Source organism: Aythya fuligula, chromosome 1 (assembly GCF_009819795.1).
Source record: "Aythya fuligula isolate bAytFul2 chromosome 1, bAytFul2.pri, whole genome shotgun sequence".
Classification (NCBI taxonomy): Eukaryota; Metazoa; Chordata; class Aves; order Anseriformes; family Anatidae; genus Aythya; species Aythya fuligula.
The window spans coordinates 82402843-82429326 of NC_045559.1; the positions used below are offsets into that span (position 1 = coordinate 82402843).

Consider the following 26484-nt stretch of genomic DNA (forward strand, 5'->3'; position numbering starts at 1 on the left):
TAGTACTGCACAAAACAGACTATAGAAGACATGGCTGAGAACAGATTCTAAGACCAGTGCTCTGAAAAGTACCAATGACTGCTGTAGAGCAAAAGCAAGGGGCAACAGAAATGAGAGCAGGTGGTGTTGCCTCATAAGTCTTTTCAGTCCTGGTTGTTTTGCTTTGCTTGTCCCAGTCACTCATTTGGAAACAATTGCCATAGGAATGATTCCAAGTGGTATGTGGGTAAAACAGCATTTGGCAAGCTTAAGGGAGCAACAACAGATCACTCTTTAAAGCCTTGGATGCTACACAGGATCCTCTTCTGGTGGCCTGGAAGTGACACTCCCATCTGTTTCAAGTCCCTGAAGGAAATGGAAGAGAGAGGAAAAATTAATTGCTATTCTTGTTCCTTGGGGATTGGGGTGTGTTTAAGGGCAGAAACTCTTCCCACGCATTAGTTCAGAAAGTTTCCTTTCCCTCAGTGCCTCTTGCTACACGTGCTTTTTCTCCAGAGGGAAGAAACATCTAGATGCTCCTTTCCTTCTCTGGCTACCTCTGCCCACCCAGTCAACTGTTCTCTCTCACCTTGTGACTTGGCCTTTACTCCCATTACATTAGAACTGCATCCATGTCTGCTCACAATGGTCTCAACCTTTCAGCAGGGTCTGCTTCTGCACTGTGCCTTTTCATTTGTCTTATGTAACTACTCTGGTTATACTTGGTTGTACATCCCTGACCCTACACTAGGAAAAATGTGTACTGGTAAAGCATCTGGCCCAAGTTCTTCTAAAGAGCCCAGAAGGACTTTGCTCTAGGATGAAACAGTGCCTGGCTGATGTGGGGAAAATGTCACTAGCCTGTCTGAGTTCAAGTCAAGAAAATTCTCTTATCAAGTCCTACGAGGGTGGGGAGATGGTCAGGTTAGAGAACTGCCTGCCATCTGTTGCCTACCCTTAGTCTAATGTGTGCCTAATGTGAATTCAGAGCAGCTCAGACCCCTGGAAAGTCACAAGCAAGGACAATTGGAGAATTAGTTTCACAGCTTGAGCTGTGATCGTGATTTTTCTGGGCTGATTGTTCTCTTATAGGGTAAGAGGTCCATCCACTTCCATTTAACTGCATACAGAAGGATGGGAAGAAGACTTCCAAGTAAACATGAGTGCCTGTTCAGATAGCAGAAGGACAGAAACAGCTATTTGTGAAATAGCACGGGGTGCCTTGTGAGAGCTTAGCCTGTACTTACTCAGCTGTGAGGTCCAGAATTGACTCCATGGTGTCCAGGCCAGCAGTGCGAAAGTTGGAGATATAGCGCTTCATGCGAATGGATTCCAGCCACTCAGGAATGGATCGATAGGGGATACCATCAGATCCACTGCAGCTGGGGAGCCGGAGCGTTACCCTAAACACAGATGAAACTTTCATTAGCCAGGCAAGAGGCTCAGATGACAGCCTCACTAGCTAGAGAGCAAGAACCCTCTGCCAGCTCTAAGCCAACTCATCTTTTCTCTACACTGTGTGATCAGACTGCACAGGCCAGTGGCTATGTATGCCCTCTGTCACCATGAGACAGATTGCCGCTATCTTCTGCATATACACATTCAAGATGTCTCTCACCAGCCCGCACTGCTAGCATCACCTCTCCTCCTGCTCAAACCAGGAGGCAAAAATTTCCCAGTTAACTTCTCCCCCTCCCTAAGACAGTCTGCTTACCTGGGATCAAAGTCTGCAACAGATCGGAGGAGATGAGGACTTGAGATGAAATGTTGCAGCTGTGCCTGGATCTCATGAAATTGAGGCCTCCTCATCCGATCGTGTGACCAACAGTTCTTCATGAGCTCATAGAGAATAGATGGGCAGTCCACAGGCGGGGGGAGCCGATACCCATCCTCTAAGCTTTTCATCACCTGCACGGATGACAGATAGAAATCAGGAAAGAGCAGAGAGTGAAAGAGAGGAGCCAGAGGCCTCTGTGGGGCTGGGAGCAGACAGTTAATCATTTTTCACAGTGTGCAGCCAGGGTGGGGATTGAAGACAGTTACATGTGTATAAAGTAGAGTTTGGGCAGCACAACAAAGGATAAGGACACGTGAGATGTCAGAAAGTGAAGTGGCATACACAGCTGGCTTCAGCCCTTCATTAGCTTAGCTCCCGTTTGCCATTCACGGCATGTGTTCATGAGAAGTGAGGGCCAAGTGATTCTGTTACAGGCCCAGTGAGAAAAGTGGATCTAGGTTCTGAAGAATAATTTGAACACCATGTGGCAACCTCATAGATGCACTAAGCCTGGCACAAGTATCAGACTAGAAAAATACTTCAGAACCAGAGCAAGGAGAGAAAGAAATCAGCAAAGAACATCTCTAAACCCAAAGATTGTGGTTGTATTAATCAGTCCTTAATTTGGCTTGCTACTGGTGACGTCTGAACCTGATTCAGGAACCCAAACATTACTGTCTTTGACTTGGCTGCACTGATTTTTGGCCAGGAAGGAGACAGAGTAGTTCTGTGTTTGGAAGAATGACAAGGCTGCAAGCAGAGGGAGATCAACACAAGTTGGGCCTATATTCCTGGTTTATTTCCTTAAACCAGCACAAGCTCAATGTCTGTTACCTTTTGATTGGTCATGTCTCCATATGGCTTGTCACCAAATGACAGCACCTCCCACATGACAATTCCAAAGCTCCAGACATCACTGGCTGAAGTGAATATCCGATGAGCAATGGCCTCTGGGGCTGTCCATCGGATGGGAATCTTACCACCCTGTGAAAGAGAAGAGACATAGGGTAACCAGCTTGTTTCATTGAGTCATGCTTCTCCAGTGCTTTCAGTCAAGCAGCTTACAAAATGCTTCACAGACTGGGCCCACTTCACTTGAAGTGATGTGTGATCACCTCTGGGGAAATCTTGTCAAAAGGACATAAACGATTTTGGAAAGTAATTTTGTTTAAGCCCTGTGTTCAGCTAAATGCTACAAAAAAAAAAAAAAAAAAAAAACAAAAACAAAAAAAAAACATGGCTGTGGGTGTAAGACAATGACATCAAACACAGACTTTCTTTGAGTGACACAAGATAGTAGAATCATTGGAGCTTTTTTTGGATGGGATGTGTAGATGTCTCTAGTCCAAACTCCTCTTCACAGCAGGGCTGTCTTCAAAGCTACATATAATTAACTGAGTCCAAAATATAAGATCCCATATTTTGTTTCATTTCAAAAATCACATTCTCTGTGGTACTGAATCTCTTAGCAAACAAAATCAGCACAGACTCCAGAAAGAAAAGCACCACCTTCAACCACGCCGTGACTTGCAGGTTTATAATAAAATATATATCTATTATAATATATCATACGTAATGTATGTAATATACATGTATATATGTAGTCTTATAATGGAATATATAATATAACAGTTTTATAAAACTTATTTTATAATAGGTTTTCTTTCAGAGAAGAAAATCTATTTTGTTCAGACTTATGTCCAAATCCTTCACCTGGCACGTTTCCTACTACAAAGAAATCCTGCCATTCTTATCTGGCAGAATCCCAACCCCAAAGACTACAGCTAAATTACAAGACTGATCCTTACCTCAGCAGAGATTGTTTTTGCATTACCTTGGTTTCATAGGTTCCCTCTGCATCATTCTCCAATATTCGGGAAAGACCAAAGTCAGACACCTTGCACTGAAGGCTGCGTGTGACTAGGATGTTGCGAGCAGCCAGATCCCGGTGCACATAGTTGTGTTCTGAAAGGTAGGTCATGCCAGAGGCTATCCCTTGCAGCATAGACACAAGCTGCACAGGGCTAAATTTTTCCTCATTTTCCTGCATGGAAGAAGTGACAGAAGACCCTGGTCAGGTGACATCAGTCTGCTGTTTTCTAGTTACTGGCCTTATCAACTTGTAAAAGAGGGCATTGGTGAACAAGCAAAAAGGCAATGCTGCAGCCCAAAGGATCCCACAGGTTCACACTAAGGTGGTCTCCAGAGTCATCACCAGGCACCTGCAAATTATCTGTCAAAGACAATACTCTGTATACTGAGCAAACTGGATAGCATCAAGATTCAGTTGCCAAGACTGGAAAGGTGACCAGAAATTATATGGATGTAGAGATCTTTTGTCCACTCTTCTCTTAGGGTCCTAAATCCAGTTTAAGTACAAGTTCTGGCAGTACACAAGCCTACTACAGATTGGGATATCTCACCCGCAGGAAGGTATCCAGTGCTCCATTCTCCATGTACTCAGTGATGATCATCATTGGCCTCCCTTGGGGAAAAGAGCAAAGTGTCACCCTTTCTGCAGTTCACCTTTGCAATTTGTGTTTCAACACTCTCCACATTCCCCCAAAACTGGGGATCATGCCTAACCACCACCACCATCCCTGCTCCGCTCTGACAGCTAGCTGTCCCTCCTCCTTAGATTTCCCCTGATGATTTTGTATTACTTTTAGTATCACACATAACCTTACACCATCCCTTACACTATTCCAACTTCTCTATTCATCAGCCCAAGAAGATTTCTCTTAACAATGCCTCATGACTCCACTGGAAATCCATACCCCTCCCCCATTCCTCATTCTCCACCATAGGCTAATATAACAATGTGTCTTCTCCCAATACTGCCTCCTTGGCATAATCCTCTCCTAAGAAAGGTCCTAGGAATGTGCCACTTTCTATGTCATTACAAGATGCTCTTCCACGCTCTTACTTTTGGTGACAACTCCTTCCAGATGCACAATGTTTGGGTGGTCAAACTGCCCCATAATTGTTGCCTCACGCAGAAAGTTCCACCACTGTGAGTCTGAATATGTTGACTTCAGGGTCTTGATTGCAACCACAATACGTTCTTTGCCTGGGAGCCGTAGGGACCCACGATAGACCTCCCCAAACTCCCCTGAGGACAACCAGAGACAAAAGGTCACAGATGAGCTCAAGAACATGCAGCCAAATATCAGTGTGGGGGAACTGAAAGATGAAAAGAAGGCCAACAAACTCACCCTCCCCAATCACATTCTCCATAGTGACACAGGAAACATCCAGTTCCTTAATGAATTCCAGCACTCCTCTGCTGGGGTCATCATAAGGTTGCAGGTCTACATAGGGCTTCAACCAGACCTTCTCTATGGTAAAGGGAAACAAAAGAGCAACTTAACCTGTCAACTCTTTGGTCAAGCTTTGTAGGCCAAAAATACAGAAGCAGAGCTAAATCCACAACCTTCAAACAAAAACAGTCAACAAATACATCAAACATACATTGAATAATACTGCAGCTATTATAGAAGGAGAGAGATTACATCAGAAAATCCACACGGGTGCCTTGTTTGAAAACTGTGATTCTTTTCATTTTTTGCAACCCATTCCAGGTTTCTCCCTGGTTCCACTATCCCTTTGAAGCTCACCTCGATCAAAGCCTGAAGTATTGTAATCTGGCCGTGATTGTCTGCGAAGAGCATGCCTAGAACATAAGGAGAAGTCATGAAACTCAAATGGTTAACAAATATCAAAGAAGAAAGCAAGACTCCTAGGGAGTCTGTCCCAACTGGTCAAGCACAGAGTTCTGGGTAGCTCAGAGCAAAGTGGAACCAGACACTGCATCTACTTGATAGAGTACAGCCTATAATAGAATGTGGTACTTAACGTACATTTAGAAATGGAATTTTGTTTCCATGCAGTTAGTTTTGTTTGTTCCTCTGTTGCTGAATTAAATATGAATTTCTATTTCTTTTATGTTCTCTGTACACTTTCAGTAAAATATCTCAGCTTAAAAAAAACAGCCTTGTAGACATTTGGAAAGGAAGTAGAACTTTGTATCTGGGTAGAGGACCATTAAAGTAATAGTATATGGAAAATGGTTTGAAATAACTGGATACATGAACTGCCTGCTTAATTGATCAGCAGCTATATAAAGGACTGTGCCATAACACTTTTTTTTATTAATTTGTCATGATAATAGTATGATAGCGCTGGATTATATTTGAAAAAAAAAAAGAAAAAAAAAAGAGAGAAATCACTATACTTTCCTCTGTCCTCAGCAGCAAGCATTATCTTACAGGCATATCAACCCATCCAACCCTGCTAATTGAAATCACTTAGAGTCATTCCATCTTATTGCAGCACGCTGGTCTTCTTTCACCTCTAACTAATCCATCCAACTTCCTCAGAGATATCAAGTCCTTCTTTCTTAACTCTTTCTTAAGCTTTTATAGCTCAGCTGTTTTTCACAGAATGGGCAGGGCTGAAAGAAACCTCTGAAGATCATCTAGTCCAACCTTCTGCCAAGCAGGATCACCTAGAGCACGTTGCACCAGATGGCATCCATGTGGGTTTTGAGTATCTCCAGAAAAGGAGACGCCACAACCTCTCTGGGCAACCTGTCCCAGTGCTCTGTCACCCTCACAGTAAAGAAATGCCCCCTCATACTCAGCTGGAACCTCCTGTGCTTCAGTTTGTGCCCCTTGCCTCTCGTCCTGTTGCTGAGCACAGCTGAAAAGAGACTGCCTCCGTCCTCTCAACACCCTCCCCTCAGATATTTATATAAATTAATGAGATCTCCCCTCAGTCTTCCCTTTTCCAGGCTAAACAGGCCTAGTTCTCTCAGCATGTCCTCGTACAACAGGTGCTCCAGTCCTCCAACAATCTTAGCAGCCTGCCTTTGAACTCACCCCAGTAGTTCAATGTCCCTCTTGTACTGGGGAGCCCGGAACTGGACACAATACTCCAGGTGCGGCCTCACCAGGACTGAGCAGAGTGGGAGGATCACCTCCCTTAACCTGCTGGCAACACTTTTCCAAATACAGCCCAGGATACTGTCAGCCTTCTTGGCCACAAGGGCATATAGCTGACTCATGGTCAGCCTGCTGTCCACCAGGACTACCAGGTCCCTCTCTGCAGAGCTGCTCTCCAGCAGGTCATCCCACAACCTGTACTGGTGCTTGGGGTTATTCCTCCCTAGATGCAGGACCCTGCACTTGCCCTTGAACTACATGAGGTTCCTCCCAACCCAACCTTCCAGCCTGTCAAGGTTCCTCTGAATTTTAGCACAGCACTCTGGGGTATCAGCCACTCCTCTGACCTTTGTGTCATACTCCTACATCTATATCTTTTTCAGCTCCAAAAATCAACACTTACTTTCGTCGAAAGAACAGAAGTCCCAGAAGCAGCCCAATAAATAGTAGAACTCCAAAGATAATGGAGACTATGACTCCACCAGACAGAGCTCCTGTGTCTGCAAAGGAAAAGATAAAGGCCATATCATTTAAAAGAACAAGAATTATTTGTCTGGAATGTAGCAACCAGCTTCTACCAGCCAGTGGTATTAGGTGAACTATGGTGTTTCATCTTCCAGGCAACACAATGACCATATTTGAGTCCAAATATGCACATGCTATCCATGCACATAGTGTCTCTTCAGGTAGGTATCTGGTTCACTCTTATCTGTGATCCTCGTCTAGATGAGTAATTTATCCCTGTACCTGATTTAGCTTTCAAATAATCCCTGCTGCAGTTGAGCTAGACAACTCCAAGGTCTCTTCCCACATGTAAGTGAAGAACAGCTATTCTTCCCTCCCACTCCTCTCCAACTACTTTTTCAGATCAGACTCTTCTTCCTGCTCAGCAGCTGATTTAGACTATGGCATAGCAAAGACACAGATTTGCACAGCAGTCTAGTTTGACTCTTCTTTTTTATGCAGTTCATTTCCCCCTTCTGCCTTCCCTTCCTTTTGAAAATCCGGGTTTGTTTTTTTGCCTAATTAATTTGACAGAAACCACTGGCTGCTTAGCATTTTTGCAAACAAGCAAGCACTGACATATGAACTTGAAATCTAACATCATATTTCTGCTCTCTCAGAAAAAAAGTGTCAGGTGGTTTCGTTTTGTGACTGGATAGAACTCAGTGTTCAGATAACTCAGCTTGTCTTTTTCTACTTACACTTTCAAGCTAAAGCCACACAATATAGCTGACATAGTATAATATATATATATATATATATATATATATTAATACAGTGTTATCCTCACAATATAGTTGAATTTATCAGAGTAAATACTAAATTCCCTCTGTTGGTTGCATTTAAGCCTTAATTTCTTGTAAATTAAAAAATGAATAATTTATTTTTAAATACATTAATGAAAAGTGTTCATATACATATCTAACGAGTGTCTACATCTTTTAATATTTTTCCTAAAGGCATTTAGGAAAGCACGCAGAAAAAAAACAGAAAATTCCTAAATATAATGTTGCAATAAGTGAGGGATCTTTAAGCAAGGAACAGCTGCATGACAACAGTGTCTGGAAGTGTTTCCTAACATCCAGTCCAATGCTCAGCATCTGTAAAGCCTAATTAACACTTGTTATTCTTGCTCAATTTGATGCTGACTCATCCCACTAAAATTACTAAAAATCACCAGCTTAGATAGGCAGAAATCAAGAGGCAAAGCTAACGTTCTTTCTTGCTAAAATCAAAAAGGCAAGATTTGGAAGAGGGAAGTAATATATTTTATTAAACCAACTAGAAAAAAGGGACAGGCTCTTAAGTACATAGCTCTTCTGCAAGAAATTAAGGGATCTAAACTCAAAATCAGATTTAAAAAGTTGCCTGTCCCTACCAATCTTGTTCCACTAATATCTCTAAACCATTGCAGCTAAAAATCATTATATTATCAAATAATCACTCCCACTGAATGAAACCTTGCTGGCAAGGTTTTTATTCCTTTCATATTCAAAATATCTTTGCCTTGGCATGATGAGATGATCAACTTTTATTTAAAGAGAAAAAAAAGCATAAACTTGTGGAAAGCTGCAAAGTATCTCCTAGCACATCATTTTATAATCAAAAAAAAATCTATTACATGTTAACTTAAAAATTTTCCACAGAACCTTTGTGATTCATTAACAGACTTAACCAACAGACTAATGTCATCACAATTGACAAAGACTGCAAGAAAATCTTACCCAAAGTTCTTGGTGTTAAAAAAAAGAAAATCTTTAAACAATATTTAAACCATGGTATCATAAATCCTTATCAGCTTTTACTGAATTACTATAACCATTTCTTAAAATTAATGTATGCCTTTCATTTTTCCTATTTTCTTGCTTCATTACAGTAAAACTAGCCTTTCATAGGCATCATTTCAATGAACTGATTTCTAGGATTATCAGAAACATCCATAGGGTCACTACGAGGATCTGTGAATTTGTGGAATGAAGGGAGAATAAGCTCCTTTATAGAAAACCTTTGATAATAGGGAAGTCTTTGGATAACCCAGGGAAAGGGAAGGTTGGATGTGGGGCCTGCATAAAATATTCTTTGATGCCGGAGGCCTCAGTAGACTGGCCTACACTTTGTGCTTTGGGTGAGAATTTTTTTTCAGCAGCACATATCATCTGACAGAGTCATTGCCAGACTCACATCCAGGGGCTGAACTACATACAGTAGAAATGATAAAGCTGGAAAAAAATAGTGCTGAAGTCCTCTGAGTTCTCCTTTTCATTAGCAATTCCTACATAAAAGGATAAATATGCTAATTGTTTTGTTAACACTTGAACTTAGAAACGTTACTATTCAGAATCAAAATATCTTTCAGGAGAACTAAATGAACAGATGGTGAATAATTTATTTATATAACACACAAAACTGACACCAATCATTTCTGAATGGGAAAGTACAATAGGATTCTGTATAACAGCAAGCACAAAGGATAAAATGATTCCCTGTTGAACATTTTCACAAAGCAGAGCTTTGTAAAGTCTTGGCCATGATGACAAAGAATTCAGGAGTGTGATTTCTTTGCCTTTGCAGCTAGCAGAACACAAAATATTGGTGTACTACGTGCATATACAATCTGATGGAGAAGGGAGTTTCTCACTAATGACATACCAATGGTTGTACTTTACCTGGTGGAAGGGTGCGGAATTCCTGCTCCTGGGAGTAGGGCCCAGGCCCGAGAGGTGTGATGGATCTCACACGAAGCAGATAGGCTGTGTCTGGTTGAAGGTCAGTCAGAGTGACATTTGGCTCAAGAAGGTGCTTCACTGTGTATCGTGCCTCCTCTCCCTGCAGAAATTGAACAACGTTAAATAACTAACACACATGGAATGGAACAAAGAGGACATTTTCAGCCCTTTAAGTGGTATGGGGAAGAACAAACGAGGCAGGTCTCACCTTCTCAAAGAACATGACCTCATACTCCACTGCGGTCTGGCTGCGCTGCCGTGGGGCAAGCCAAGAAACAGACAGACTACTGTCATCCCTTTGTGTCAGGATAAAATGGGACACTGTCACTGGAGCTGCAGGGGAGAAAACAAAGAATACCAGAATGAAATACAAACAACACAAAGTAATGCCTCTCTCCATCAGAGGCTCTATCTTTCCTTCTATGTCATACCGTGTAACTAGAAATGACTCTCATTGCCACTGCCACTCCCTTAGCTTTCTATTCTGTGGTGAAAGCAAAATGGGGTCTCCAGCTGTAATTTGTTGTTTTCTAAGAATAGCATGCTACCCCAGTAGTATCTACCCCAACAGAGGAAGAGCATATCTTTTGTCTCTGAAACAAAACCAGTCTTCCAAGAAATTACATTTAACCCAGCACTGTACTGTTCAATTTGAAAACAAAACGTTATGATTTTCTGCTCTTTCAGCAACAGTGACACAACTATCCTATGTGATTTATGAATAAAACTCCATTTCATATGGTACTGTGAAATTCCGTACTCAAAATCTCTCAGTTGACTGCAGAAGAATGTTATTCATGAATAAAAAGATAATTCTTAACAGATTGTAGGGACTGACGTGTCAAGCCTGGTTCTGTCCTTGTCCTTCATCATCACCAGGAAGTGATGAGGTAAACCCAACGTAGCTCTGCTTTCCTAGCTCAGAGTTATGCTGCCTCTGCATAGCAAAAGGAAGAAAAGACAGGGAGTCGTATAAAAGTCACTAAATCAGAACTGGGATAAGTACCAAGGGCTGCTGAGCACTGCAATGTTACTTTCCTATAATCTTGTTTAACAGCACTCCAGAAAATATTCATAGGACAGTCAAACTACTGCTCAACTTGAAGCCGAACTACGCATAAATGTGTCAAGGAGAACTTGTATGTTTCGAAGATACAAATTTCTCCACGTTTTTGAAGTTTTTATTTTCAGTTACATCAGGATTTCTGTTGTGTTTGGTTTGTTTTTTTCACTATATTTGAGTCATTGGTAATATTTCAGGCCCCATGCTTCCTGTCACACACATATAGCAATATCTTCATTGGACTACAACAGCGTATCACAGGGAGGGCTTTATCCTCCTCACCTCTGTTAAGTCCTTGGTGGATTCATAGCTCTTGGTAGATAATGCTTACTGCTGATTTAGCTTGCAAGGAATATGACTAATGGACTTTACATGCCAGAGGCAGAGGTACCTTATCATACCATACCAACACATGTGGCAGACAGAAGGAGATGGAGAAAGGTTAAACATTCACAGAGATTCCTCTTCCTTTTCCTGATGAGCAGGAAGAACTTCTCTCTGCTTCTGCTAACCTGCATGTCCAACTGCGACCCAGACAGCTGGAGCAGTTCTCTGGGGAGCAGGTCCCATTCCTGAGACACCATTATGGGCTTCCACAGCAAATGTGTAGTTGGTGTAAGCTTCTAGGCCATCCACATCCACAGCAGGTTTAGTGAGACCAGAAGCACTGGGGGTGAATACCACACCAGCCTCACATGGCTCACAAGACATGAAATGACAGCGCTGACAGAAGACTGTGTAAGTCAGATCCTTTCGCCCACCGTGGTCGCTGGGTGGCTGCCACCACAGAGAGAGCTGTGTGCCAATAAGGGAGAAGCTGACATTGCGGGGAGCTGAAGGGGGACCTATGAGAAGAATGAAAGAAAGTATTAGATCCAGCTGATAACATACAATGTATTGTGGCAGTTTCCAATCTGCTGATGCATTTCAAATTATGCCCTCTGTCCCCCCCAACCTCTCTCCCTCTCTGACCTCTCATCCCCATTTCCTAGCACTCTCTTTCATCTTTTCTCCTTGTTCTTTCTCTCCAGCCACAACTTACGGGTGCAAGCAATGTTCTGGCCCTCCAAAGGTGCTCGGTAGAAGCCTGTGTTACAGGAACAAGATGTAGCCCCTGACTCGTTGGATAAGCTGTTTGGGGGGCACTTGAGGCAGCGGTTAGTCTCCAGAGAGTGACGGTAGAATCCCCGCTGGCAGGCTGTGAGGACACAGACAATTCAACATAAGATCAACAGGAAACAAATTGCCAGTTTCATTCAGTTTCTTGAAAGCTCCTTTTACATGCTTGCTTTCCTTCTATTCTTTCAGTTCAGAGAAGTATTTAGGTTGGAAGGGATCCCAGGAGAGCACCTAGACCAATCATCTTCTAAGAGCAGACAAAGAGGAGATGCAGACCCAAGGTGGGATCAATGTTATGATAGGATTTGTAGGCTGAAGAACCTCAGGAATGCTTAATGAAAACACAACCTGGTCAGCCTCGGATACTTTTTTCAGCATAAATCCACATTGCTTTCTATTTTACTCATCAAGATTTCTGCTGTCAGTAAGGGCTGTAAATACTGCCTCAAAGTCCTTGGATTCCTCAGACTCCTCTTCTTGCTGACTTCCTACAGAATAGCCAGTGGGCTATTTAGCAGAAGCATGTTTTCTGATTTCAAGTGTTGTATTTAGCAGGGCCCTGAGGAATATGTACATGTAGATAATTATCAGTTTGCCTAACAGCACTGGCTATAAAGCTAATGCACTGCAAGAACACATGCCATTTGTTTCCTATTTCCAGTCCTATAAAACTAAGCAGACATGTCCTTCTCTAGCTGTTATCATCTGACACCATCCTTGATGCATTATTACTATCTCGTACTCCAGGAGTACTAGTCTGTCTACCAGTTATCTCGAGGTTAATGCTTTACCTCTGTAGGTATGTAGCAAGGAGGAAAGGAGTGAGGAAAGCTGCAGTACCCTGAGAATTTAATGGTTTACTGGCCTGTGCTAAATGATTTTCACAGAATCACAGAATGGCCGAGATTGGAAGGGACCTCTGAAGATCACCTAGTCCAACCCCCATTTTATCAAATGTTCTTGAAATACAATCAAACTTATCACTAATCACATAGTTGAGGAATGGAAACACTAATTTTTTACCAAGCTTCTGCCCTGCATTTAACTTGAGCATTGAGGATATTACCCTTTTCATATTGCACTACGAGAAAAATTATGTCCTGGGTAATCCCTCAGGATATCCCAAGGGAGAATACCCCAAAGCCATCTGCTCTGGAGCCTGACTGAAATGGCTTACTGTGGTAGAACATAACACAGAAATCAATCCTTTATCAAGAAAACAAAAAACATTACAGCCACTCCTACTACATGACATAGAGGAACACCTGAAGGAACTAAAAACTTTTCTGTTAACAAAGGCCCAGTCTCAGGAAGAGTGATTATCATCACCATAGGTTGAGATCTCTCTGTAGATTACCATCAGAGAACTGGTTTCACCTCAGTCTTGTTGGTTACCTCTCTTGCCCTCAAATGGCAAGCAGACTGTCTTATTAACATCAGAGGTTGCAGCCCAGAGATGCCATTTATATTCTATTTAAGATCAAATCATCTCTTTCAGAAATAGTCAAGAATAAGAAAAATTCTTTGATCTCTAGTCTGCTCATGACCAAGAGCATTTCTACTTGCTCGAGTGAAAATGAAAACTTTGTGACCTCCTGCCATTTTGCTCCAGCATAAGATTTCAAAATTAATGTCACTGGATCAGTCTGGATTGGATCGGCTTTGAGAGCAACATGAAAAACAAACCAAGAGCAGAGCCACAGATTTGTGTAACACATACACCAATATTCAATGACAATGCTATTTGCCATAAGCACACAACTTACACACACTTATTGTCAGGGTAACACAGAAAGGAAATTTGGGACACAGACCTACAGTCTACATCTATTGCTCAGAGTAAAGCTTTGCTTTGCTCACTGTGGCCCTAGGACCCTTCAGGTGGGATGACTGCCTCAGAGGGAGGCAGTAAGCCTAGTACCAAGTGAGTGCAAGGAGGAAACTGCACGGGGGGACGTCTGTGTAAAGGGATAAGCCTGGGAGGTAACAGTGAACACACCGGTCAGCTAGACCAGGTCACATCACCTCAGGCTGTGACAAACAGAGCCTAGAAACGCAAGCTAGAGGGATGGCACACGGCTTTGATATCCAGATATCAGCATGCCCACGGTATGGTCCAGGCTAAGGGCAGCCATCCTCGGGCCCGGCCGCGTTTGGAAGGACAGGACAGCGGGGGCAGAACCAACAAGACCACTCAGTTTCGGGCAGCTGAGCCAAAACAAGCCCAGGCCAGCCCAGACGGGTGCCCGGGGCAGCGGGAGGGGCCCGGGCGCCTCAGGGCTGAGCCCCCGGCCCCGGCCGCCACAACCAGCCCCGGGCGAGGCGCCGCGGCTCCCGCTGCCCACGCAGCCGCCGCCGTGCCTGCAGCGGCCGGCAGGGGGCCGCCCAGCACCGGGGAGGAGCGGGGCCAAGCGCCGGCAGCCCCGCCTGAGAGGCGGTGCGAAGCCTCCCCCGGAGCGGCCGGCTGGGCAGGGCGTGGGGGCGGCGAGGCGCCGGCGGCCTGCCGCATTAGCGGGCGGGCGGGCGTCAGGCTGGGGAGCCGGGGAGCCGCTGCTGCCCGCGTCCTTCCCAGACTGCGGTTCCCCGTGACGTGGCCGCCGCCACGGGCTCGTTGGGCAGAAGCAGGGCAAGCTCTGCCCTCGGCTCCCGCAGGCTGAGCGGTGCTCAGGTCCAGGGAGCAGAGAACTGGAGAATATTTCGAGATGGAGGATCATCGAGCCCAGCTACTGCGCGGGAGTAACCTCCCCTGTCACAGCTTCGTGCTGTTCCCTCAGGTCCCGTTGCTGTTCAGCAGCACCCGCCCCTCTGCTCTCCCTCAGCTACAGTCCAGACCCTCTCCCACTCCACACACTTGGTTTCCGCAGTCCTTGGTGATCTGCTCCAAGCTGTGGCTTCAGGCAACAAGGTGTGGAAAACAGGTCTGGAAAAAGGGTGGGTGTGGCACTGCTCACCCAAGAACCAGAAGGCAGAGAGGGCAGCAGTGGTCTAACCCTTCACTGCTTATTCTGGCAGGTGGTTTTCTCCTAAGACTGCCAGCAAGCATTGGGCAGTACTCAGACACCAGAACGATGCTGACAGGGAGTTCAGCATCAGCAACCAACTCACCCATCACCCTGCAGAGCCCACCAAGAAACCAGAATGCAAACTAGGGGCATAGTCAGCCTCCGGTATTCACAGTAAATGACGTACTTCAGGAAGTTAGTCACGGAGGTCCAGGCTTATTGGCAGAGGTGTAGTCCCAAGCTCAGATAACAGAGAGGTATAAAATGCTACGAGAGGCTGAGATGTAATGCTCTGGGCAGGCACAGCCCTCTCAGCATGATGAGATGGCTGAGCCACTTATCCACCAGAGCTCTGTACAGCTGGAAATTCACTGAGGGGTTGGGCGAACTGGTTCAGAACCTGGCGTTCTGGCTTTCTGTTGCCTCCTGTCCTGTACCTGAGTTCAGATTCTCCTCCCTGTTATGAGGCAAGGATCATAGTACAGCTTTCCTGTCTTCCTGCTCAAGGCAAAAAGCAGAACCAGAATACTCTGCCTGAAGGTATTCTTCCTCCATTCTGTCTCTCTTTTTGTGTTTGAAGGGAAGTCCTTCACCTTGCAAGGACAAAAGTAAAAGCCTTGACCGCAGTCTTCATCCTGACATGGATTGTTCCCAGTTGTTTGCATAATGCCATGTCTTTTCTGTAGAGGGAGGGGAACCAAACACATTCCCCAACAGGCAACCTACATTCACCTTTTCTGATGCTAAAATAACACACTGCTCTGGGGGCTTGAAGTTACCTCTCCCTTCCCCTGCTAGGTTCTACCCCTCTTCCCTTCATCTCCTGGGAGACCTCCTGATTCTCCACAGATACAAAAGGCACTCCTAGCTGCAGCTGTACTTGGGCAGAGTGGGATAAAAGCACAGATGAAGAATGAACCTGTGCTGTGATAGCAGCCAGGGCCTGTCCAGGCATGACAGCTTCCCTGCCCCTTCCCAGGGGAGTGCTCTCAGGAGGGCGGGGAGAGCTGTGTAGCACCTAAGTGGAAAAACTGGCTGGGCTATACAAGGATAGGGGATTGCTGGAGAAGGGCAAGGATCTTGCGCTTCAACCTTTGCCAGCTCTCCAAGCAAAATGAGCAGCAAGCAGGCAAGCAGTGAGGATTCAAAGGGGCACCAGATCCTTGCAGTGAAACAAGGGCAGAACAGAGCAGAGAGGTTACTCCACTGACCCTGAGAGCAGTGCATGGATTCTTTCCCCTATATTCTCAACTGCCTCAGCCTTGTGCCATATGACTCTGAAAACAAGAGTGGAAATGTGTTCTTACCTCCTTGTCTGCATTAATACATGTCCCTAAAACCACCGTACACATCCTCTTCCTTGGCATACACATGTAGTTTCCACAGGAAGCTGAATCCTCTCCCCTCCTTGTCAAAAGGATAGCCCTGCACTGCTTGCTCCAAGAACCCTGTCTCACTCTGTGGCTCCAGTACCAGAGACTCCTATGCCTGCTGATTGTTCTTCCTCAGAAATGAGCCAGGCTCTGATGGTACTGTGCAATGTGCTTTACACAGTTTCCCATGGCAGAAGAACCATCCCAGTCCAAGCAGAAGGGGGCACAAAGGAGAAACTTGCCCCCCTGCAGCTCTTCGCTTTCTAGTCACGGGACAAGCACACTGTACTGTGTGTCTGACCTGTCTGCCCTGAGAGAACAAGGCTGCCATTTAAGGGTTGGGAACTAGTTGTTGAGTGAGTCAGTGTCAATCACACAGTTACAGCTCGCAGAAACTAGCTCCAGAGCTAAAAGCTCCTGGATGGAGCCCAAGAGGGAGTGGAAAGGTGTGTGCAGGTCTTACACCTGACACACAAGGAGAAAATCCCAATTGAATAAGAAGCTAAAGAGGGGAGAAAAGGTTTAAGAAATGGCTCTCAGGCACAGAGGGCAGGCAAGAAAAAGTTAGACCACACTAACTCCCCTGCTCCCACTCTGTGCTTACAGATACTCTGATCTCCAGCTCCCTGGAACCTCTCCCATGGCCTACAGCCACTGTCTGTCTGCATACTCACCTACGCAGCTCCCATCGACTTCCTCAAACCCCACAGCACAAAGGCATCGTCCCATCGGTACCAACCACTCGCCATCTGTGCTGCAGTGCATCCTAGGGGGAGAGCCTGTTTCTTCAGCTGCATGCTCCACGCAGGCCCCAAGCACTTCTGTCAGCCCCTCTGAACCTGCTAGCGTCTCTGGAAAACGGGCAAGGCCTCGCACTGCCTCCGGGCAAGTCTTGTAATACACTCGGACAGACACCATTGCTACGCAAGCCCCAGAGTTCTGGAAAGCTAAGTAGAAGCCCCGGCGAGACAGCTTCCCAATGGGGCACACTTCTGTGTTCAGCTGCATGGCACCAGATTCAATGTCTCTGTTTGTGAAGCTTCGATCTGCAGCCACAGTGTTGAGCTAGGTGAAAGAGAAAAAGACAACAGCTTTAACATCCGAGCAAGCAGCAGCTCTGAGTTACCTACAGCTGTCAAACATTTTTTACACTAAGGCCTTTTAAAGGCTGCATGTTTGACTGTTTCTGATCTCAGTGTACTGCATGTTTTTCACTATCTCCTTTCAACTCATTTCCAGTCATTCACTTTCTTATACAGCACACTGTATTCTGGGTCTGTGATCTTGGATGTCTTTACAAACTACCCTAGGAGAATTTAACAAATCAGGAGCAAATCTCTCATGCTATTTTTGTTTGCAAATCATATGCAATAAAAATTAAAATAAATTCACAATAGGACTTACAGATGTGTTTTTGAAATTGACCAGTGAACTACAGCTACCCATTTCCAGGCTGCACTTGATGCAGATCAGACCTTCAACTGAAAGGTGCTTTTCATGCAGTATTCAAGGCATTTTAGCACTGAAAATTTCACTTCAATTGGGTGAAGAATGCTTCCATGCTTTTACATTCCCACTGCCTCACCAACTGACAGTGAGAGAGATGCTTTCTATAGTGGGGCAAATGGGAAAGGTCTCCATGACATCAAATGATATGGAAAAACTGGACTGCACGTGGGATGGTCTTTCTTCTCAGAGACACTGATAAATGATCCTCTCCACTGTAGGCCCCTCCGCATTACACAACACCACCTGTTCCATGTAGGTGGATGGCAAAAAAATCTGCAGAGCAGTTGCATGTGGTAGTAGGATCATAAAGCGGGTTTAAGAGTTGTGGAGGTATCACACAGATGCATACAGCAGCCTCCAGTTGCAAGGGAGGTGCACTGGGGAAGGGGGAGGGAAGAGTTAGCTACCATAGTTCTACTCTTCCTGGAGCAGAAGCAGCAGGACTGTAGCTTTTACAGTTCTTTGTTTTCATAACACGTCGTTTAAACTGCAGAGGAAAAGGGCAGTCAAGTAATTTAGGTCCGTGGCTTCTTTTAGGACACAACTGAGTTACAGAAGTTCCTCTACAAAAAAGCTGAGGTTCCCCGTTCTGTAATTCAAATATTTTCATGGCAAAAGGGCAGTACATCAGGGAAAACAGCAGGTAAAATATAGCAGTGCTAAATACTTTCACACAAGGGAGAAATATGTTATAACAAGCCAACACCTCTAGATTTAGAAAAAATAAAAACAAACAAACACCCTATATCTAATTACAATCAGAGCAAATGAAGAAGAGCACCAACAGAGGTTTGAGTTGGGTTCTGTTCCTCACTTGGTCTAATCTTGCTTTATTGCCTAAGGCAAGTCAAATTATTTTGGTCTCTGCTTTACTCTAAAAACTGATGTAACAATCAGGCACAGTTATAATCCTTTAGAATCCTTACCTAAGTTGCATCCAGTTAAATAGGTGATTAAGAAGAATGGAGGTCTGATCTCATCTGAAAACTATGGCCTCTTCTGGCAGTGACTACTCTGAGGCATCACAGAGGGCACTTAGGGGCAAAGCTTATTCAAAGGACAGCACTTATCCACATCCCTTCCCCAGATGCTGGTTCTCCTGTCCGCCCCCAGTCAGCAAGACACACCCAGTTTAAGCTGAAAGGCATGACAGCCTTACACCCACAGCCCTACAGACCTTGATGAACAGCGGGCGGCGGAACTGGATCCCGACATCTTGCTCAGACTCCATGTAGTAGAGGTTGAAAGTCTCTTTGCAGGTCACCACTTCTCCTTTGAAGCTCTTGCAGTCCCTCACAGTAAACTTCAGCTCCACGTAAATGCGAGAGGCTGCCTCACCCCGATAAATCCAGTTGGTGCGAAGCCAGTGATCGGTGTCTCCCTCAGAAAGCACACTGCAGTCCTGGTACATATAGACCGGGGTGCCATTTATCATCTGCTGCACTTCACTCCACTGCTCCCAAGGTAGAACAAAACATGTTAGACAAACGTGAGAAACAAATTTCACCTCAAATACAACAAAATCTAGCCTACAAGATCCACTCCTATTTAGCATTCAGGGCTCAAAGCCTGCAGAGCTGAAAGGCCTCTTACACTGGCCTACAGCCCTGTATCTGCCTGAACTCTTTACACTGGGAACATGGAGGATACTCTAATTAGGGTGTAACTCATGCGAAACTGAAAGGAACCACAGTGCACGGACTGCTGCACATCCCCTTCATCCTACCTTGGTTCCAACCTCTTTTCTTTCATGCACTGTCTTGTCTTAGATAAAGACCCCCTACTCCTGTGTATTGTCCACTTCTTTCTGCCCCTGTTTAAATTCAAAGTGTACAATAAGATATGCCAAGACTATTAACTGCCCCTGAAAACAGTGCACAGCACTTTGGGGCAGGAGAAGAAAGGGCCTGACACAATGGGAATGCCAACTGCAGCAGCACTGTGCTCATTAATTAGGAGTTCACACTTCATTTGGGTGTGATATTTGCAAACCCTAATTTAACTATTAAAACTCAGTTGGTTTTCCTGACTTCATACTAGGTTCTGCTTCTTCCCCAGCAAAATAATCACCGGGAGAAGGACGCATGCCCAACTGGATATATCTCACTGATATTATTTGTATGAATCTTTTAATCTTTGTAAGCATTTTCACTGACTTTTTTTGCACTTTTGTTTCCTCACCACAGGTCAAATATGAAATGCAAAGAATGTCCAATGATAAGTAAGTTACACATGAAAATTGAGAACTTGGAAAGGAAGGTGTTGTCCACAGGGAAAATGGCTTATACCCTTTTTCACACCGTGTTAATGCTGTCTTTTCATTATGCTTTAAATGTTTAATCAAATTACATTCAAACAAGTGCCCACATAGGTATTGGCACAGGTTTAAGCATCTTGGTTTCAAATCACACCGCAGGTTAAGGTGCATTTTAAACAACACCTCAGTGTCTATATTACTCTAAGTTTGTCAAGTTTCATGAGCTGAGCATGAGATTCACATATTCCTCTTCTTCAGCACAACCACCTCCTGTGCTCAGACGCAGCCCTGCAGCTCCTCTCCCAGCTTCTGATCCCACAGACCAGATACAGCCTTGTGGGTTACTCTGCTGGAGTACTAGAGATAGAGTGCCAAAGGAAATCTCCTGTACAGCCCCACTCTGTAAACTATCACTGCTTTCTCCAAGATAGCAAGCACTGCTGATAGCACTGGCTCGTATCAGTCTGTTCTCAGCCATTTACCTAAATGCATACCTGCAGTTTCCTCCCAGGAAGTTCTGCAGATAGAATCAATTTGTCCTTTCTTGTTTCCTTTTTCTCCATGTAATTAATCTCCAGTGTTACCCCACCCTCTTAATCGGATTCAGTTGATATATACGTGCACCACACAGGATTTTCATTTATTTCATTTACTGCAGGTCAAAGGACTAAGAACATCAAGAGAGAGAAATAGACTGATCGATCTCTGTTGATCAACCAAAAGTGTCAGTCACTTAATTGCCCCTTGCAGTATTTCATTTAAAAAAAAACTTCTGGACAATGCTACAGAACTAAATTTACAAGGCATCTTGAAGTATATTGAAATAGAAGAGGTAAGAAAGGGAGCAACAAAAAAGTAATTTTCATAAGAAACTGCCAACGTTAATAGCTTTTAGAAGCATTTTTTTCCATGGGTATCTGCCTCCACCAAGCTGATGGGAAATATACAATTGCATTCGAAGGCCAAGAGTTAAAGAAAGTTGCCATTAGCACTTTATTTCAAGGCAGTGTCACACATAAGCGTCACCAGAAAGCAGTTTTTGCATGTCTCACTGAAAGACATGAATTGTGAAAATATACCCTTTTCCTAACTTAACTAATTGAAAATTAAGTTTTGATCCTGTATAGTGACAACTGGCAGAACTTTTTCCTATTCTACTACTGGAAAAAAATCCAACTCCTAACTCCTGTATTTCTCATCTTATCTTAGCCCATCTTGTTCCAGACTGAGATCTTCAGAGCAAAGATTTCTATTGTACAGTTTCATATGCAGTGTGGCACAGAGAAATAACAAGGGAGTCAGACATGGTTTCTCTAGACTCTGCTGCTGATGGGTAAAGGAAGTAAAATGAGGATATTATTTACGCTAGCAACTGCAGAACTATCGTTAAAGACACTTGTGACTTCTTTTCATTATTCAGTGAAGCTTTTAAATTCAAAGTAGTGGAAGAATACTGTTACATACAACACTTAATGAAAGGGTGATGAGTCCAGAAGTTGCTAGGCAACTGTCTCACATCCTCAAGGAATCTGCTGCAAAATCAAAATGTATGCCTCTGTTTTTTAATGTAATGTTCTTAATGAATGTGTGGTAGAGTCTGATTCAATCAATATGAATTACTTGACTCTCCAGCTCATCTGCCAATGACATTGAATCAACCTCCTTTGATAATATTACTCTCTACCCATTTAATTCCAGACACTGTATCCTTACTCCAGTCATCGGTTTGGCCAGAGGATGGGAAATATTTTTATAGGAGAAGTGGAGGAGGCTCAGAGTTAGACTTCCTCATTCCAGAAGGGAGTGAACTGTGGTTTTATGATGCTCTAGAAAACTTTCTCATGAGGTTTGGACCTGTAGAAAGGCTTAGGCTAGAAGGGACCTTTGGAGGTCATCTACTCCACTCCCCATCTCCAAGCAAGCTAAAGAGTTCTTAACCTCTTCACATTTTTAATTCCTTTTAAATTCTTTTAAATTTCTTAAGTTTTAACTGTCTTAAGTTTAAACTTTCTTAAGTTTAAATTCTTAAAACTTATTAGAATTCTTAAAAAGTTGCTGAGAAGGCAAAAGCCAGTGCATTCAAGAGAGAGACATAAATTAGTAGCATGAGTTTCTAAGAAGCCTAAGGATGTAGCTATTGGATTTGAGGAGAAAAAGGTGCTCTGTGATTCTCAGAAACCCACACGCTGACACAGCACTTAACTCCAGAGATTTGTTCTTGAAACTCTTTAAGTTATTCCAGCACAGCAGTTAGTGGTAAGTGAAAGAAAACCTCAGAGATCACTTAGCAAAAATACTATCTCAATAAGCTCAGAATACTGCAAGTTTAGGAAAAAGGAAGGCAACATTCTTCCCACTGCTGGGTTGGATTCAGTATTAAAGAAAGCAGCGAAGAAGATCTGTCTTTATGAAGCCAGTTTAGAATGACATGAATGACAAACTGGGAGTTCACTGACAGATATTCGCAGTAAACAGTGTGGGTTTGGTCTACCTTGTGAGTAAACATGATAAGATTAAGGTACATATGTTATAATATGTCTTGATTGACTGTGAATTGCTTATACAGTTTGAAGCTCTGAAGCCTCAGGAAGGCTTACCTTGCTTCTTCTATCAATAAGCCTTCTCTAGATTAGGTCTGTTTCAAGGAGATGATATAGGACAACCTGTGATTCCTCCATCTATCTCTGAGTTACTCTTCCTAAGGTCTGTCTTAAGAAGTGAACTGAGACAGTATGTATGTCTTCCTGGAGCTGCTGTCGCAGGCTCTTCAGGCATTAGAAAAGCGATCATCTTTGGTTTCAGCTTTTTTTGTTTGAATGAAAAAAAGTACTTTTATCATGAAAAGTAAAAAATTCACCCTTGCTGTGAAGAGGTAGGCTACCAGTGACAGAAGCAGCAGATAGTATTGCAAATCCTAAGGCTCAGACTGGAGTCACAAGAGCTTGTGGCTCACAGCAGTAATGCTGTCTCTATCTCTAGCCTGCCAGGCACTTGTCCCATCTCCTTTCAGATAAGAGCCTGCCTGTTGTGACCCATATTTCATTTGCCTTCAGGTTAGCTCAGCACAGTAACTTCCAGCCTGTGGCCTGCACACCCTTGGGGAAAGGTACAGGGATACTTCTAAGAGACTTTAAAAAAGGTAACAACAAAGCAAGCATCTTGCCAGTAAGCTTGAAGTTGCTAAACTAAGATGCAGGTCTCTACTGGAGAGGTTAGGAGTTCACATGCTGAAAAGCATTAACTTGTTTAACTTTGGGTTAGAGAGCTATGCTAAGATCAAAAGACAAGCTGGGTTAGTACAGCCATCTACAGTGAAGAAGAGCTACAGAAAGAGCAATCTTTCTCAACAACCATACATCACTGGTGCCCCAAGCCTAAAACTGCCTAGCAGAATACACAAAGCTGAATGATTTCTCTCTCTCCTTTCCCCATGTAAACAGAAAGGGGAGAGAAATAGAATTTCAAAATTCTGAGTCTTTGACATTCGTATAGCATTTGCATGCCATCATGACAAAAAAAAATATATTGGCATGGTTTTAGAGTTAAAGGCCAGTTGTACATTACAGGTTCAGCTGCATTAGATTCTTAACGTAGCTCCTCAGAGGTAAGACTGTGACAATGGAGACACCTTGCTGATATCTGCTGTAATACTGTGAACAGCTTCTCTTTAGCTAAAATACATCTGATGAAAAATCTGTCAGTAGGCAAAGCTTGACCGACCCATCAAAAATAGCAGCACTGTACTGGTGTTTTGAAAATATTCCAGAATTAGCACAGTGTCACAGAAAGTTAAAAGTTTCTCAATGTTCTTGTAAGCTCTCTTGTGGGTGTGGAAGACAATTTAGATGATAACGAAAGAAACACGGTTATAACTAGACTCTTAACTTCATGAGTCCTATAACTTTAGATCGCAGAACAGCAAAGAGGCTGTTTTTATTTCTTTGAACATTTGGCAATGGTCAGGCAAGTTTGATTTCATCACATCATCGTCATGGAACCTTTGATACAACTGAACATAAAAGTAATGGTTACTTGTCTGCATATCTGTCTGGGTGGGATGATACATTTTTTTTTTTCCCCACAATGATCCATTGATTATCTTCAGGGAGGAGCAAGTGTTGTGCAATTATTTGTCCTTTAGGGCACTAGTGCATAGGTCTGTATCCCACCCACCTCCTTCCAATTTAACTTGTATTCATGTCCTTATGGGAAGGTAAGGTGCTAATCTGAGCCACAGAGCTCCAGTACATTGATTATATAACCTGTTTATCAAATCCAGGTCCTGCTGTCTGCTCGTTCTCTGAACTGCCTGGCCACATTAAGGTCTTGCATGAAAACAGTCTGGGTCACAACAGGTGCTACCAGGTCACGGAGAACGATACTCTTGTCCAACACTTCACATAGGTATTTTGGAACATTTATTTCTTGTGTCTTCTTTGGTAACACCCATCAACTACATCAATAATTACAAAAAACACAGGAGCAGAAAAACAGATGGTGCATCTTAGGAGTTCAGAATTCATGGCTGAAATCCAATTACCAATACAGCGTTATCTCTCACATATTTGTGCACTACATTTTACATTGCCTAGCATCTATTGTAAATGAAAGTGATTTTTATTTTTTTTTTCCCAAGGCAAAGAGCTCAGTCTAGTGTGAGTTATGATTTTGTATGGTCTGTCAACTACACTTCCAGTATTTATAGTAGAGCTGGAAAATGAGTCTGATGGCAATGGGCAATACTTACGCTGTTTGTATAGGTTCCTTTTAAAAAAGAGCATCAGATCAGGTAGAATCCCAAACAGGGACAGGGTAATTGTGCATTTTCTTTGGAAAGGTAAGCATGCCTGAAGAAAAGAAGCTGCAGGAGATGGCAGCATGAAAGACTAGCGAGTAGATGGCAGGCACTAGGTCAGCCACAAAGAAGGCAGGAACTGGCCTTAGAAACAATGGAAATAACCTTCCAAGAAACCAGAGTGAATGAGCAAATTTTTCTGTAACTCAGCCTTTGAATTAGTAAGAATCACACTTCAAAGCTTGGGTCAACCCAGCAAGGACACAGCTGGCAGCAAAAGATATAAAGCCTTTACTTTCTAACTTGTCTGCCTGCAAACTCAGCAGTATTCTAGTTGGTATTATAATGAAATTTGGTTTGGTTTTAAACTTTAAATAGCCTGCTCATCTTTTCAGAGGACCTTGCTATAGGCAGCCTCCTCTTAAAGCTCCAGATGGCTTGTGGTGCTTTTGTGTTCATGTGAGGAAGCTCAATGAACCTTGTCCACTCTCATCCAACAGCTATAAAAAGATGAGTCAGCTTCCTCAAGCTGCTAGGCAACACTGCTGTCATCACTGTAGTGCCTGAGCAGCCATGGTGATGAATGTAAGTCATACAGCATCGTCACTTTGGCTCAGAATGTGTTCTTTTCTGCCCTTCAAGTCACAACATTGAGTTCACAAGCTGAGATTGCTTCTTGGATGTATGTGCATAACTTCATCCTAGACTACCTACCTATTTAGTGGACCATGCAATCTGATTTACAGTATGGCTATTAATATGTAGCCGACTTCCTCTCATCTCACTTTTCCTATTCCACCTCTCACCCCTCTGAGTGAGGTATATCTGGACATGTACAATATTTTTTTTTTTTTAAACTTTCTCCCAAATATACATTTACATGAGGTAACTATTTTTCACTTAATATCATCAACAAGTATCTTTACGTGTCCGTACATCAACAGCAATAGGACATATCAGGATATGACCCTGAAGACAGAGCAATGTCCATTTCCAGTTACTTAGTGGCTTTACCAGGCATTTGTCCCTTACTTCCATGCAGATCTTGTTCACTTGGAGTTAAGCACCTATGCCTGATACTTAAACTGAGAGCAGGCTGAGGTATATAATGAGGTATATTATTTCAGGGTCAGAGATGATAACATCTGAGTTAGATCCTAGAGGACACGCATTATCAACAGCTGTGGAAAGAGAGGCACACAACAGCATTTCTGGTGGTTATTTCTGACACCATCTTCAGATGGTGCAGACTTGCTGAGACTTGTTCCAGGTAAGGCTATCTGAATAAGATACTGATGATTAAGTGAACTGCTAAAGTTTAATGAAATAGGAGAGCTGTGCTGGAGTCACTTGCAGGTTGAGGGCTGTGTGGCCCACACCATTATTTCTTTCATGGCCAGGCTGATCTGTCTGAACAGAAACAGCAGAAACAGATGT

General features: G+C 43.5%; 1 protein-coding gene across 1 annotated transcript in view; it reads right to left on the minus strand.

Moving 5' to 3' along the window:
* Nucleotides 1–230: 230 nt before the first annotated feature.
* The window catches only part of EPHA1 (EPH receptor A1), a 33454-nt gene continuing 7200 nt past the window's right edge, over nucleotides 231–26484 (minus strand). The window contains exons 3-18 of the mRNA XM_032194042.1: nucleotides 19173–19448; nucleotides 17161–17551; nucleotides 12035–12190; nucleotides 11505–11837; nucleotides 10138–10262; nucleotides 9870–10029; nucleotides 7103–7199; nucleotides 5374–5429; nucleotides 4972–5094; nucleotides 4683–4868; nucleotides 4180–4241; nucleotides 3591–3800; nucleotides 2591–2740; nucleotides 1694–1887; nucleotides 1227–1382; nucleotides 231–345 (exon numbers count right to left, since the gene is read on the minus strand). Coding sequence (XP_032049933.1) covers nucleotides 267–345; nucleotides 1227–1382; nucleotides 1694–1887; nucleotides 2591–2740; nucleotides 3591–3800; nucleotides 4180–4241; nucleotides 4683–4868; nucleotides 4972–5094; nucleotides 5374–5429; nucleotides 7103–7199; nucleotides 9870–10029; nucleotides 10138–10262; nucleotides 11505–11837; nucleotides 12035–12190; nucleotides 17161–17551; nucleotides 19173–19448 — 2754 coding nt within the window. The 3' untranslated portion in view covers nucleotides 231–266. The remainder of the gene's footprint in view (nucleotides 346–1226; nucleotides 1383–1693; nucleotides 1888–2590; nucleotides 2741–3590; nucleotides 3801–4179; nucleotides 4242–4682; nucleotides 4869–4971; nucleotides 5095–5373; nucleotides 5430–7102; nucleotides 7200–9869; nucleotides 10030–10137; nucleotides 10263–11504; nucleotides 11838–12034; nucleotides 12191–17160; nucleotides 17552–19172; nucleotides 19449–26484) is intronic.